Below are 15,831 nucleotides of genomic sequence, written 5' to 3' on the forward strand. Positions count from 1 at the left end.
CCATAAACATTGTTTTGTTTGCTGAGACCTCCTCATATTTAGCTAAAGGAGGTGGGTATGGATAGTATTTTGGGGGGTGCTTCCTTATTCCAGTAGCAGCAGCACCACCATCATCATCTTGACGAAAACCAGAAGAATGAGAGAGAGAGAGGTCGTCTTCTACTCGAGTTCGAGTTCGGCTCCTTCGTTTCTAGGGTTTCTAAAATCAGATTAATCTGTTTTATTATATGGGGTGTAAGTAGTAATAAATGGACTGTAAATATAAATAAATTTTGGAAATTTTGAAAAGAATGAGGGCAAAATTGGAATAGAAAACGTGCTCTCTTCTCTTCCCTCCTCGTCTCTCCATTTTTGGAGGGAACAAATTTTTCACTTTTTTCCCTTCCCTTCCCTCCATTTTTCTTCTCTTCCCTCCCCACTTAACAATCCAAACAGGAGAAAGGGTGTTATTTTCTCTTCCCTTCCCTTCCTTTCTCTCAATCCAAACACAGCGTAAGGGTGGGGATACCCCAAAAAAAAAAAAAAAAAGGCCTTTTCTAATATCAAATGACAATTGGGGTTGGGGTGAAGCTGATATGGGACGGAAAACAAAAGCTTCTTAGGGATGGATATATACATATTTTTCTTAGGTTTGAAGCTTGGTATCTCTTGTAATCTTATTCTTATCGTTGTAGCGGTCATTTTTGTCAAAATGTATAAATTACAATCAAATGACTAGTAGAATAACCTTAAATTAGTTTTTTGAAAGTACAAAAATATCTTATTATTATTTATCTTCAAGATCATCTTAATATCTTAAATTACAAAATGGTTTTTCGACAATATTAAATTATAAAATAAGATATAAAATTATATTTTTTTATTTGAAATTTTGAAATGATTTTTAAAGTGATTATAATAATAGAGAGCTGCTATTGCCATACCAACTTTTGCTAATGCCACCCCAAATGTGTGCAATTCTTTACATAGGATTGGTGTGGCATTAGCAAAAGTTGGTGTTGCAATATCATCTCTCTAATAATATTAATCATTATGCAATACATGTGCATTTGCACATGCCACCAACTTAGTTATTATAATGAGAGGTGTGAGTATTATTGAGGCAAATCCATATTAGTTAATATTTTCCAAATTAAAAAAAAAAAAAAAAAAAAACCCTTCAGTGACTTCTCTTAGTTAGAGGTAATGGATGCAAGTATTGTAAGTGCAATTCTTACTTATCAAAAATAAAATAAAAATGATCGTCACTAGGATCAAACCCTAGTCAAGATAGTTTGAACTGGTCGGATTAGGTCAAAGTGTTTACGTTAGCCCAAAAGAGGGAGGGGCTCAATTTGGATTGGATAATGGATTATTGAGGCTTCAACCTGAACTTAAGTTGACTTGACTTGGGAGTAGGAGCTACTACTCTTAGCCTTGTTTATCGACTACACATTGTCTAACCAAATCCGATTCTCTCTTGATAAGTTCTTACAAGAATTCAACTCATCGTGCGGATTCTTCCCCCAACTAACAAAGAGAACTTGGCAAAATTGCCAATCTTCAAAGGAGAGTTATTTTTGTCTTGCAAGGTCCATGATTCATTCGATAGAGAAGATCATCGAGATTTTGTGATCCGCTGCCCAACTTGACAACTTATGTTACATTCTTTTTTACAATATTATTGTTATATTTATAAATGTATTTCAAATTTAAGATGAATTCAACTTGTTTTGGACAGGCTTAGTTTCATCATTAGATGGGCCGGATTAAGCTAAGGTTTCTCGGCCCAATTGACTCTCAACCCACACCATTTACAGCCCTAGTGGTGGTCATTATAAATCAGCCCAATTGTACAACAATTATCGACAAATTGATCATCTACGTGGCAGTCTTCAAACGGTGCAGTCCCACCGAAGGGGCACACCCAGGCAGCAGACTGTCGTTACGGTCTTAGTCGAGACAGCTAATGTGTTTTAGTAGTCTCAGAGAAGCGAAGGGTTTCGAATTTGGGGTTCTAATGGAGGAGGGAGAGGCAGTAGTGAGCGGTCACACACGTGTGACGTCTCAGCACATAAAGAAGAGATCTCTCAAAAACAAATCTCTCTCCATCGCCTTCAACGACAAAGATCTTAGGTACAGTTTTTTTTTAAAACCCTAGATTTTATTATGATGCCTTGTTTGGATCGTCGTTTTTCCAGCAAAAAATCTCTATTTTTAAGAACCATTTTGAGCAAAGAGTATTTAGTTTTTTGGGCATAAAATTGGCTATACAAACAGACGCTTAAATATGAAACAAGAGAGCCCTAATTGTTCAAACGGAATAGAATCCGAACTCAGATCCATACAACTCGGCCTACTCACAACTCAATAAAATCTTGAGATTTTAACTTGGATTCGAGTTGAACTGTTCAATGGCGATCTGAGTCAACTTAGCGAGTGGAGAAACCATGGAAGAAACTTGGGTTCTTTGCACATTCTTATACTTAGGCATCAGGAGAGCTGCATTTAGTTCTTGAGAGACTGAAGTTTGTTTTTGTTTGATAGGGACTTTGTTACTGGTTTTCACAAGAGAAAGAAGAAGAGGAGAAAAGAAGCACAACAAAACATAGAGAAAAAAGAACGGTTGAAGCGAATTGAGCGCCGTAAAAAGGTTCAGTTCCTCTCTAATTTCTACATTTACTATAATGTTTCTCTAAGAATATAAGATGATTTTTTTTTCCACGATGGAAATAAATGTAGTGCAAGCTTTCAAAGAATTGTAGAAGCTATCTATTTATTTTTATTACATTAATCTTACATTGTAGTGTACTAGTGTCGTAGATCTAGTAACTCTTAATAGTGTTTGTAGTGATAAATTGTATTGGGTTGTATTATATTGGCGTGTTTGTGGGAAGTGTGATAAAGGGTGATTTTCTGACTATGATTATTGAATTATAGGATAAAGCCTTAATAGATTATGGATCCAATTGTAACCTTTTTGGTCCTTATTTTGGAAAAATGGGATTAGGGAATATTTCGGACTTATACAACTGATAGGTTTGGTGCTGGGCAGTTAAAAAAACTCATTGTGAAACTGTTTGTGTTAAGGCTTTGATTGGTTCTTCCTCACATTATTGGAAGGCCTAGTTAGCTTTCTTTCATAATAGGAAAAACTTTGATGGCGTTCTATTTATAATGAATGCATTAATAATAAAATCAAGGGAGAAAGCCATGTTTGGTATGTGTTTGGAGTCGCCACCATTCACTTTATCTAGGTTTTGAGTGGTCACCTATGTAAAGTTCAATTCAAATGTGTGATTTGCACAGAAATTGACTTTGGTCTAGTCTGTGTTCAAAGATTGCGAGAAAAAGATTTGGTTGAGAGTCGGAGAAGGTGTTAGGCACCTTGACACACTTGCTTTCGCAATTACTTGTATGTGACAATGGTGAGACTTCCCGAGCCCTTTTACAATCCAAGATCAAAGTACTTAATCTTACTCTCTTTCCTCTTTCCTTTTCTTTTTCTTTGATTCGTTCTTTCCTTTTTTTTATTCCTTGAATTGATTTTCTTTTCTTCTCAAGGTGAACAATTGACAACAATGGAGAGTGAGGTCTCACTTTGTGGACTTTTTGTCCCCTTTTCAATAAAATTTTGGTTATAAAAAAAAAGGTTTGCTAGAGGAATCTCAATTTTCTTGTTTGATATATTTTTTTTTCACTCTTGCTTTTCCAAATTTCCCTTCACAAAATTTCTCCCAAACTTTTTTTTTTCTTTCTTCAATTTGAGTTCCCTTTTTATAGAGAGAATTGATTGATTGTAGTTGTAGGTATAAGGAATGACTCTGCGTGTAGGGAATTATGACTAGATTGATTGTTGTAGGAGGGAAACGTTATAGGTATGTAGAAATGTTGTGTGTAGGGAATGATGGCTAAGTTGAGTGTTGCAAGAGGGAAATGTTGTAGATATGGAGAAATACTATGCGTGTAGGAAATGATGGTTAGGGGTGTAGGTTGAGTGTTAGAATGAGAGAATACATAGAGAGGGGATTGGTGGGTGAGAGACGTTTGAAAGTCGAAGTCAAACTGGAAGGTATTATTGTAATCAATGTTTTCTGACGTTGAGGCACGAGGCTGGCTAGCGCCTCGAGGCATAAGCCTTGACAGGTAAAGCGTATGCCTCACATACATTATATTTTAACTAAATAATCTAGCATTAAAAAACCAAAAACAATTATAATAACCACCACATATTTTCAAATCCACATAATCGAATTCTAAGTTATAGTCCATTACAATAAATATTTTATATTTTAGTAAAAAAGAAATATTCTATATTTGAATAATTGAAAGTTCTACTATAAATAATTACATTATATTTATTAAAAAAATTGCAGTTAAATATTATTTTTCAATAACTTCCTTTGTATACTATTAGATAAAAATATTTATGACTCTCAATGAATATATATATATATATATTTTTTTGCATGTATTACTATTTTGTATTCGAATTCAATATTTCTAAGTGTTCTAAAAATGTTGCATGCTACCAATGATAAAGAAATAGAAGTAAAGAAGTTTATAAAATCTTACGTTGTTAATAAAAAAAAGAGGTAAAGAAGAAACAAAAGAATAAGAAGAGAGAAAAAATTTATCTAAAAAATATTAAAACATTAACATGAGGCGTATGCCTCCCCAAAAGGCGTAAGCCTCGCATTGAGGTGGCTGCCTTACCTAGGCTAAGGTGTTGCTGTTGCGCCTCGCCTTGAGGCGTGTCTCAAGTTCACGCCTTGATAACTCAAGTAAGAAGAAAGAAAAATCAAGTCAAGGAAAAAACAAATGAATGAAAGAATCAAAGAAAAAGAAAAAGGAGAAAGAAAGAGAGTAAGATTAACCTCTTTGATCTTGAATTATAAAAGGGTTCAAGAATTCCCACCAATTGGCACCTGCAAGTAACCACAAAAGCGGGTGAGTCAAAGTGCCTAACACTTTCCCTGACTCTCAACCAAGCCTCTTACCTGCAATCTTTGAATGCAAACTAGACCAAAGTCAATTTCTGTGTAAATCGCACATTTGAATTGAACTCTACATAGGTGACCACTCACACTTGGATCAATTGAGTGGTGGCAACTCCAAACACATTTCAAAACCTAGTAGCAATAAACCAGCCAGAACCGAAGGAACGAGATGCGAAATACAGGCCCCGACCGAGGATCTTATCGCTACAGTATGTATGATTGATATGGAGAAGGAAATTGATAGTGTAATTGGTTTATATATATATAGTGATTGAAAAAATGGAATTTGACAACTTTTGAAAAAGATGGATTATAAAATGTATCATTTGCCCCCTTTTCAATTCTTATTGATGGTAGTCCAACTGAATTTTTTAAAGTCCCTCTCCGTTTTTATTTTTGTTGATTATGGAAGCTTTAGGGGGAGGTTGATCGAAAAGGAAACATAGGCATGTTGGAGGGTTTCAAAGTCAAAGAAGAGGGGACTATGTTAAATCACTTGTTGTTTGCAGATCATATTATTACTTTGTAGATGGATCTAAAGAGAAACTTAGGTATTTGAGAATGCTAATCTATCGCTTTGAGAGTGTTTCAATGCTACCAATAAACATGGGTAAGAGAGTTTTATGGGGTGAATGTAGCTGTAGACATGAATAGGAGTCCGTTCTTGCTTCTTACTTTGGCCTTTAGTTTGGAGTAGATTATAGAGTCAAATCAATATGGGATCTGATTGTTGCTAGCATTGATAAAAGGCTGGATTCATGGATAAGCAAGTATCTTTCTAAAGGTGGGGCGTTGAACTTTGTCATTTGTGTTCTATTCACAATCCTAATGTATCATGCGTCATAGTTGAAAATTTCAGTGAAGGTGGCCGATGACATCAAGAGGGGAATTAGAGATTTTTATGGGACAATAGGATGGAGGGCTAGTATGTTGATGAAGAAACACGAACAAAGCATTGTTCAGTGAAAGTGGCCACTGATATCGAAAGGGGAATTAGGGTGTGTTTGATTGCATGGAAAGTCATTTTCCATGAAATTTGAAATCCATGGAAAAATTGAAGTGGAAAATGGGTAGGGTGGAAACATCAAATTCCATATTCCATTGTTTGATTGCATTTAAAAAATATTAGGGAAAAAAAACAAAGGAGAGAGAGAGAGAGAGAGAGAGAGAGAGAGAGAGAAGAAGAAGAATAAGGAGGATGAGGGTGGCCGTAGATGGCATCGATGACGACTATGGTGGCGATTGTATTGTGTGGTGATGATGGGGAAGAAGAGGGGAGGATGTGATGGCGGCGGCGGCGGAGGTGGGGGAAGATGTGAGAGAGAGAGAGAGAGAGAGAGAGAGAGAGAGAGGCCGGCAATGGTGACGGCGATGGTGAGGTTGAGTGTGATGGTGGTGGGGAAGAAGAAGAAGATATTTTGGGGATGAAAAATTTAGATGGATTTCACTTTCCCACCCATAAAAGTGAAATCTATCTAAATTTTTCATTCCCAAAATATCTTCTTCTTCCCCACCACCATCACACTCAACCTCAGCATCGTGGGAAAGTGAAATCCATGATTTGGTGGACTTTTTGATTTGGGTGGAAAATGAATTTCCATGGATATGTGCAATCAAACACATGAAAAATGTCATTTTTCATGGAAATTGATTTTCCACTCTATTTTCCATGTGCGGTCAAACATACCCTTAGAGATTTTTATGGGACAATAAGATGGAGGGTTAGTATGTTGATGAAGAAACATGAACAAAGCATTGTTGGGAAAATGGCTATAGAGATTTGGGGAAGAGGAGTCTAGTATGTTAATGAAGATTATTATTGAAAATTTTGGGAGTGGTGATATATGGGGATGAGAAAGTGGTTGCACTAGAGCACCCTACTGTTGTGGGATGTGGAGAGGTATTGTAAATGGGACGGATGAATTAGTAGTAGAATCGAGTTTTGGGTGAAAAGTAATAGGGTTAGATTTTTGGATGATAGATGTGCTCTGAATCACTTATTGACATACACAACCAACGTCCGTTGTTTCCACATTTTGTGGGAAATATGTTACAAATGCCAAAGAAATCTAAAAGTTTTGCTAGGCAGCCCGCTATGTAATGGATAGAATTGTGATCCAATACTTTTGTCGTTGTGACATTGCATGTCTTGAACGTGTTTAGGATCGTGATCTTTCTTATATCATAGATCACATGTTAAAATTTTGTCCATTGTGTCGTTTCAACGAAATACTATTCTTCCAACTTTTAATATGCTTCTGCTACTTTCTGTCTGCATCATTTGTTTGTAACCGGAGGTAGGTATGAAACAACTGCTTTGTGGTTGTACTAATCAAAAAAGAAGAGAGCTGCTATTAGCACCCCAAGTTTTACTTATTACACCCCAATTTCTCAAATTATTTATCACCCCCCAATTAAAGTTTAAAACACACTATTCAGACGTTACAAAGGTTTGGCTCAAATTGTTTATCTCAACATGATAACACATTCAAACAATTTCAGTAGTTGTTTACAACTATGATTAGGCTCCTATAGAATCCTAAGCCCAAAAAAGGAGAAATCTAGCACAATAAAAACAAAAAAAAAAACAAAAGAGAAGCTTCTATTGGCACCCCCAATGTTTACTCATTCTCAACCATTCATTTATTTTCTTTGTTTTTAATTGGGGTGTAATTAGTACAAAGTAGGGATGTCAATAGCAGTTCTAAAAAAAGAAAGTACTTGGTCTTACACCTATGCATCATGTTCGCACCTGATATGTTTAGGATGTTGACAGAAAATGGAGCATTATTCTCTTATATAATATCGAGAATCTCCTATCTCAGATTGTACTCTGTATTCTGTTCCTGATGCCTTGCTTTTTGTTTTTCCTACAGAGGAAACAGGAAAGGGAATTCGTCCAATGTGGTGGAGCCCTACCAGCCAATGGTTCAGGAGCTGATGAAAGTGGTGGTGATGCAGAACAAGATGAAGAAACTGAGCAAACTAAACCTGTATCTGGTATTTTAAACTACCCCAATTTGCTTTTCGATGGAAAAAAAAAAAGGCAAACCATTCAGAAAGTACAGAACACAATAATGTGTTGTGGTTGATTTTGAGAGCTTCTATTAACACACCAACTTTTACTTACAACACTAATCCTTTTGAAATTAAAGAGATGTTTACATATAGATTGGTTTGTTATAAGTAAAAATTGGGTGTCAATTGAATCTATCATCATTCAATGATTTTCTTTACAGTTGCAATTATACAATGGTTGGTCCTTTGGTAGATTGCCCTTGGAATCATTCTTCTGTATACCTCGATTTTCCTTTACTTATTTTGGGATGAAATAACATTCCTTTTGTTTTTATTTTGATATAAATTTAATAATGAATACTTGCCCTCCTTCCATTTTGGAATTGGATTTTATTTAGTGGAAGGAATGGAGATGTATGACACTGGTGACATGAAAATTGTGGTGACAACAAGCGAGATCGCTCGTGAAGAAGGTGACAGTTCGAAGGAAAAAACTCATGTAGTTGCTAGATCAAGTGGTGAAGCTGAAAAGAAGCAAAAGATCCCTGTAACAAAGAAGCCGTTGAAGAGAGTTGCAAAACACAGATCACGTCCAAGGCCACAAAAGAAAAGAGAGAGAAAGAAGGGCAACCAGAAAAAGAAGATGCACTAGCATTGAAGTTTCACGATTGATTGTAAGATAAGCTAACCAATTGCACCTTTGAAGAAAAAGATTTTGATTGATTTTGAGTTATTGGAGTATAACCTATGTCAATATGGCTGAAGATTATATCATGTTAAGCTACTTTCCTAGCACATTAGTTTTAGGTTTTTTTTTTAATTTTGTTTGTTCAGTTAGACTAATATTCTCCGCCTCAAAGATTGGTTATCATAAAAGGTATGGGATCCGTTAACTCCTAAGAATGAGTCATGAAAAAAACACATGATCCCAACCCTTCAAACACCAAATCCAATGGTTGAGATTTATGAGTATCTTGGTAACACAAATCTCGGAGACACTTATCCTGATGATATAATTCAATCATTGGATTTTGCGTTTAAAGGGTTGCGATCATGTGTTTTTTCATTAGTCATTCTTACGAGTCAACGAATCCTGGCCCATAATAAATAACCACTATATAGTGATTAGCTCCCCCGTGTTTTCAAACATATTACATTGCAACCCTGGACCTTAGTTTACACTGGAAGACTAACAAAAGATGACCTAAATATCCTTTCTACCACGTTTAACCCCAAACCTTTGATTTTTCTCCTAAAAATATGTCAGTCAAGCTCTTGAACATCTGGGGTAATTTATTTTTAAATGATTGAACCTTGTCTTTAATAAAACACCTGTCTGCATTTCCACCAAAACAACCAACCTATTCTACTTCCCAAAATTTCACTCTTTTTCTTGAAGCTTGAGCAGTGAAGGATATGTTATCTTAGGGTTGAAATCGAGTGGAAAAAAGCTTTCCCTAGATTTGAAGACATATTGGGTTGGATGAATCACATGCTTTTCTTTCTATTTTGTACTCTTGACTGGGTGGGGATCGACCGAAATCTAGTCAAAGTAGTTGGTAGATAATATACAATTTGAGTACTTAGTTGACTGTTGATAGGCTGTTTATAATTTAATCAAACAACTGACTGATTAATTGGTAGATAAGTCGGGAGCAGATCAATATGTAGAATCAGGACAAGTGATTGCTGAGATTCATGCAGAACATTCACCTCAACATGTGTCTTCAATGGTACCACCTTCGGCCAGAGTTGGGGCACTAGTGTGGTTCTCTCACTTGCCCTATCCAGTTGACCCTTGACTCAACCAATTGAGGGGTGACACATCTGACCGTGGATTAGTCTCATCCAAAGGATACTCATGATAAGCAAAAAAATAATTATTCCAATCTACCTTATTTTATAATAAAAAATTGTAATTAATTTTATACAAGTGAATAAATAATTGTAAATCGAATCTAATCCCAAACGAGTTGACTTGTCCATGTACGAGATGAGTCCTTGAACCGAGTTATGAAACCATACTAGTGGAAGTAGAGCTCACAATGTCAATTTCGTTCGAGATATGACTTGTGAGTCTAGGTCACATATATACATCTATATGCACCCTGCAGTTTGGGGGTCGAGCTCATTTTTCCTGAAGTCCACTGTAACTATTATCAACTGTAGAGGGTGAGCTGCTTCATCAAGACAGTTGCATTCAAGCACTTTTAAGAGTTCATTGACCGGCTATTTTCAAACACTTGATTAGAGCAAATATATATTTATGGGAAGTGTTTGGAGACCCTAAAGAGAGCCAAACATTTTTGAAAATAGGGGTTTCAGAATGGGCTGATTTTTTCGATGATGATCTCTATGGCGAAGAGATCATCCTCACCAAAAACCAGCTCATTCTGAAACTCCTAACCCTAGTTTACAAGTTGAAGAATCGTGCACCATCCAATTTTACCACAGGTGAGCTTCTCTTGAGTTGCATCCACATGTATGAATACAACACAAAATATTTTAGACGAGTGACCTTGGTTTCATGGGGACAAGATAAGACAATATACCAGTTTTAAAAATTATATTTGGGCCTTATTTGTTTTTATGTGTGATGTACATTGTATGTCAAAACAATAATGGACTGAGTTTTTGTGAAGATGATCTCTAAGGTGAGGAGATCGTCCTCACAAAAAATCAGCTTTTCGAAACTTCTAACCTTATCAAAAGTGATTTATAAACTAATGGTAAAAAGTGTCCACGATTCTTCAACTTATAAATACGGGTTAGAAGTTTCAGAATTGGCTGATTTTTTGAGAGGATGATCTCCTCACCATCGAGTGTCTAATGTAGGAGAGAGTGACCAATGTCGCCGAAGAGAGTGACCATTGTCACCACCGCAAAAGGATTCACTTGAGGGTGTATCCATTAAATGGTTAAACATACAACTCTTTATTAAACAGTAAATCTTTCTCAACTTAAACTAATTGTGTCAAATGTTTGGCGAGCTCATAAAATTGAGTGTTGTATTAGAGTTGGGATAAAAACCTCACAATTACCTTGTTACCAATATAAACATAGTATACTTAATCAATTTCAAACCATGTATTTCTACACTATCCAATTAAAAATATAATTTTCAAATAGCATTCATATTACATGTTCAATATGTAGTTATGGCCATGACGTTAATTGCAGAGTTTCAGATAACCAACACACATAAAACACACGCGCGCGCGCGCACACACACACACACACACAAATCAAATTAATTATAGCAAATGATGTAAATGTTTGTGCTATTTCTGACTAAGTCTTTCTGTTTTTTGACTTAAACATGCTAAAGATATCACTGATTTAGGTTCTTTGAAAAAACCCAAACAAAAACAAGAGAGTAACTGTCGAGCAGTGATACATAAAAAATCGTTGAAGGCCAAGAAATTCAACCAACCGATCAGAATTCAGAGGGAGGTATGTTGGAAGAAAATGCATAACATGCACGCCATCCATTTACGATGAACATCATGTACAAGTACAAACAAATACACACTCATAGTGTATAATGCATATGTAAGCTAGCTTATTAGAATTTTAAGAGAAGCATATAAATGATAGCTTATTAGAATTTTGAAGAGGGAAAGAGAGGCATACGTATGGGTGTATGATAATGATCCAATGGCATGGTGTAATAATTAGTGTGTTATAAGTAAAACTGACAGAGGTTTTATGAGGAAATTTTGCATGAATACAGGCAAGTGCATCAAAAGTTCAACATGGCTATTGACACCATGTACCTAAGACAAAATAATTCAACCGAGAATACAAAGCATAAACCCTAAAACAAGTAAACAAGATTTAAAAACTTTAGCTCTACATACTTGAGATCAGTGTGTTGAAAACGATGGATTGAAGCGTTGGAAACGATGGGATCACCATGTGAAAACTTGAAAATTCTACAGAAAAAATAGATAGGCCAAGGCCCACGAATTTTAGAAACTGAATTTTAACGGTCTAGGACTGTCGAAATTCTTGATGTTCCCAGATTTGATGGCTTAGAGCAGTCGAATTTCTCTCATCCTTGTTAATTTGACAATTTCAACCCGTCGAAAAAAAAATTTGACAATGAAAATTTTGATGCCAATTCAACCTCTTGGTCTGTCAAATTTTATGAAATTTGACAGCCCAAGGCCATCAAATTTAGGCTTTTTTTCACATTGTGGATCAATGTGCTGAAATAACCCAAGCAACCAATAGAATCAAAACATAAACCCTAAAACAAATAATTTTTTTATTTAAAACTAATGCGCTAAGAGTTGAAAACAATGAGAATTTCTTGATGATCTCGACTTCAAACGATAAGAATGGCTCGAAGACTTGATAAAAAGATGAGAATGGCTTGAACATTGGAAAGCGATGACAATGGCTTCAAATGAGATGGGTTGAACACGAGTTTGAACGGTAATGGGGGATTAGAGCTTCCAAAATCTCTTCAATTTATAGATTATGAGGGAGAATGAAAGAGATCGTGAGTGGCAGAGAGAGCTTTAGAGGAAAAATATCGAATAAGGCGCAACATCTAAACCTAATTAAATTTTAAAAAGCTTTATAAGGTTAGTTTTACAGAAAACCGGCGTTATAAAGAATGTTCAAAAATATCGAAAATGCCATCCATCGAACAGTATAACGTTGATTTCATAAAATCGGCGTTATAATGAATGTCCAAAAATATCGAAACATGCCATCCACCCATATAATGTCGGTTTTATAAAAATTGACGTTATAAAGAATGTCCAAAAATATAAAAAATGTCATCCACCCATATAACTTCATTTTTTTTTTGTAAAATTCGACGTTATATTTAATATATAACATCAATTTTGATAAAACTGACGTTATATCCTTTCTTTTTAAATAATCAATCCATGCATCCAAATTTCTCCACAGAAATAAAACTCACCATGAAAGTCATACTACAGTTATAACACTGACTGTAAACTTCACTTGAAGTTTACAACCACTATAAAGTGTTACAAGTGCATGCAATCCAACAAAAAAGAGGTCAATTGGAAACAACTTCAACCTCAATTTCCTAAACAATTCCATATCAATGTAGACATCTCGATGAGATGAAGTTTTTTCTTTTCTTCATGGTCATTGAGTTCTCCCTTTAAGACGGTCAATTCGTTGCTCGAAGGTCTAGGATTTTGAGTCGGAGAAGAAGGAAATTAGGGGGAACATTGAGAGAACAGAAAAAACTAGTGTCACTTATTTATATAATATTAATTGGTTTATGACATCGGTTTTTTGCATGAACAACATTATAAACCTTCCTAGAGTTTTTGCTCAAAAGCCACGAAGATAAAACAGATTTAAAACGTCAGTTTTTTCATAAACGACATTACAATTAACCTATATATTGTAACGTCGATTTCAGTAAAATAGACGTTACTTTTTTTTTTTCTTTCTAGATTTCCCGTTACGCCTTTCAATCGCTGCTAGACCTTCAATCCAATTGTCAAGATCAACATTTTACAACTATCAAGATTAATGATCACGAATCATCAATATCTATGCTTTAACATGAATCATCGACATCAATCGCTGCTTTACCTTTTATTTTAATTTTATACATAATCAAATAATTGTAGGCCCAACTTCAGTTCCAATCCAATCCATTGATGTCTCTACATTTTATTATATGTTGCCCTCATAAGTTTAGTTTGAAAATATATAATAGTGCTTGAAAAAACATATGGATGATTGTCATTTTTACTGTTATAATAAGAGAAGGCGAAGAAGATATGATTCCGCACCAAAATTTGGATCTCACAAATTCCCCACCTTTACATTTAAACTTATTATAATCAAAATCATTTTTGTCAAAAATCAAGAAAATTTCAATCCCAACTCCTTATAGTCACTTATGTTAGTTTTCACAATTATAAAAATATCTTTTTTACTATGCAATCTTCAAAACCCTTCAACTAATATTTTAAATTATAAGGAGGGAATTTTATTTATCTATGTGTTTTGGATATGGTATAAATGTCAAGCCATCGTAACCAATTAATAGGGTAGGATCTTGTAAACGTTGTTCGTGGAAATTATGTTGGCACTTAACTGAAAATTTGGTCCAAGAAAGTGAATAAATTTTTTTTTTTTATGGGTTTAGGTGTGAAAACAAGGTTTCAAAAATAGTTCTATAAAGAAATTAAGTTTCCAAAAAGAGGATGTCTCATCAATTTATAATGTGAGTTGTGATATTACGACCACATTATCAGTGATTTTATTGTAATTTGTAAAGTCACAACATAGGGAAATTTCCCAAATAATTACAAGAATTTTCATTTATTTCAAAAGTGTTGATAAAGCCATAATATAGTGTTGACACTTTGAGGATGATTTGTCAATAACATGTCGTAGTTCTTTTGAAAACTTCGGTAATTATTTTGAACTCCTACATACCCTAACCAAATCGATAGGAATAGAGATAAGGTTAGGTTAACACAAATATTATTTTTGTCCCAATCTATAAATTGATTTCTACATGCACTATGTCTACTCTAAATGCCAATCTTTGACAACTGCCAACTAAAGTGAAGAATTAAGGCATCGAATTTAGGTCTATTAATGTATACTAATAAAGTTGGATATGCTTATTTTTGAATTTGAATCTGAAAAACAATGTTGATATTTGCATCTAACGGATTTCCAGAATCAATAGTTGAATTTGTATCCAATTAACTCATCAAATATCAAATAATATCATATTCAAATTTGAAAAACTTATATAGGTTTTTTTCCCCCTCAAATCAAGTTGATTGTTCATTATCAAAACCATTCATTTGCAAGTTGCATAAATAAATAAATAAATAAAAAACCTTGCTTCCTAAGCTAAAAAAAACTCCTGATTTTTATCTCAAAATTCATTCATCTTCAACCTTTTTATTATCAAAACCAACCATCTTCAACCTCAAACCTCTCAAGGTAAGATAGGATTTTGAGGGGAAGTAAATGACAATGAAGTTTTGGGGTTAGAAAATCAATTGTTTTCAATTATGGAGGTTTAACAGTTTCGATGATAAAATTTAAGAAAAAAATCAAGGATTTTCACGATGGCAGTTGAATGAGATTGAGAGAAGAAAATCTCATGTGAAGTTGCTTGGATTTTCTCTCCAGAATGAAAATGAGAAGAAAGACAATAAAATAGAAAGGGTGAAGAGAAAATGTAATAAATGAGGTAGTATGAACCCCATTCCATTATAGTTCGAGTGGACGTTTATACCCCATAACTCTAGTTGGAGTAGGATTCACTGTAGTATTTTATTACATAGATGAATTATGACCTAAATACCTCCTTTCTAAATCTTTAACAAAAAAAAAACAATAGATTTTTCTTCCCAAAATCTATTATATTCAACCTTTACACTAAATTATTTTGAATCTATTCAACTTTATATTTTTCAACTCACCTTAACACTTTGTAGAGAATTCTTGATTTTTTTTAAAAAAACCCAAAGGTTCAAAGACTACTGATTTTGAAAGAAAAAATGAAAGACTTTTTTTACCAAAATTTTAAAAATGAGAGTATTTAAGTCATTTTTCATTAATCTATTTGAGTAGACCAAGATCAAGGGGTTGTCTCAAATATTCACCAAATCCTGAGGTGTTTCTAAATCACCACATAAATTTGAGTCGTGCTGGAGTGACGTTAAGGTTTCAACCTCAAATCGCACACCACTTTAAAGTCACTTTGTACGATGTGAGGTCTAACAACCTCGAAGTCACGTCAGCGTCACGTTATAATTTTTTCAAAATATCACCACTCACTCTCTCCACGTGGCAGTCGGCC

At 34.6% G+C, this 15,831-nt stretch overlaps 1 protein-coding gene across 1 annotated transcript; it reads left to right on the top strand.

The window, feature by feature from the left end:
* Positions 1-1,951: 1,951 nt before the first annotated feature.
* On the top strand, positions 1,952-8,792 carry LOC147392880 (ribosomal RNA-processing protein). Its single transcript, XM_086456338.1, has 4 exons — positions 1,952-2,115; positions 2,527-2,632; positions 7,856-7,979; positions 8,396-8,792. The coding sequence occupies exons 1-4, from the start codon at positions 2,000-2,002 to the stop codon at positions 8,647-8,649; spliced, it is 600 nt and encodes a 199-aa protein (XP_086312464.1). The 5' UTR covers positions 1,952-1,999; the 3' UTR covers positions 8,650-8,792.
* Positions 8,793-15,831: the final 7,039 nt, after the last annotated feature.

The sequence above is a fragment of the Akebia trifoliata genome, chromosome 10 (assembly GCF_017979445.1).
Source record: "Akebia trifoliata isolate Shusen 1 chromosome 10, ASM1797944v1, whole genome shotgun sequence".
Taxonomy (NCBI): domain Eukaryota; kingdom Viridiplantae; phylum Streptophyta; class Magnoliopsida; order Ranunculales; family Lardizabalaceae; genus Akebia; species Akebia trifoliata.

Bases quoted from the DNA above. Each gene is read 5' to 3' on its own strand.
- LOC147392880 (XM_086456338.1), top strand. From the start codon at position 2,000: ATGGAGGAGGGAGAGGCAGTAGTGAGCGGTCACACACGTGTGACGTCT. The intron at 2,633-7,855 runs GTTCAGTTCCTC...TTTTTCCTACAG, and splicing joins GAATTGAGCGCCGTAAAAAG to AGGAAACAGGAAAGGGAATT. The intron at 7,980-8,395 runs GTATTTTAAACT...GATTTTATTTAG, and splicing joins GCAAACTAAACCTGTATCTG to TGGAAGGAATGGAGATGTAT.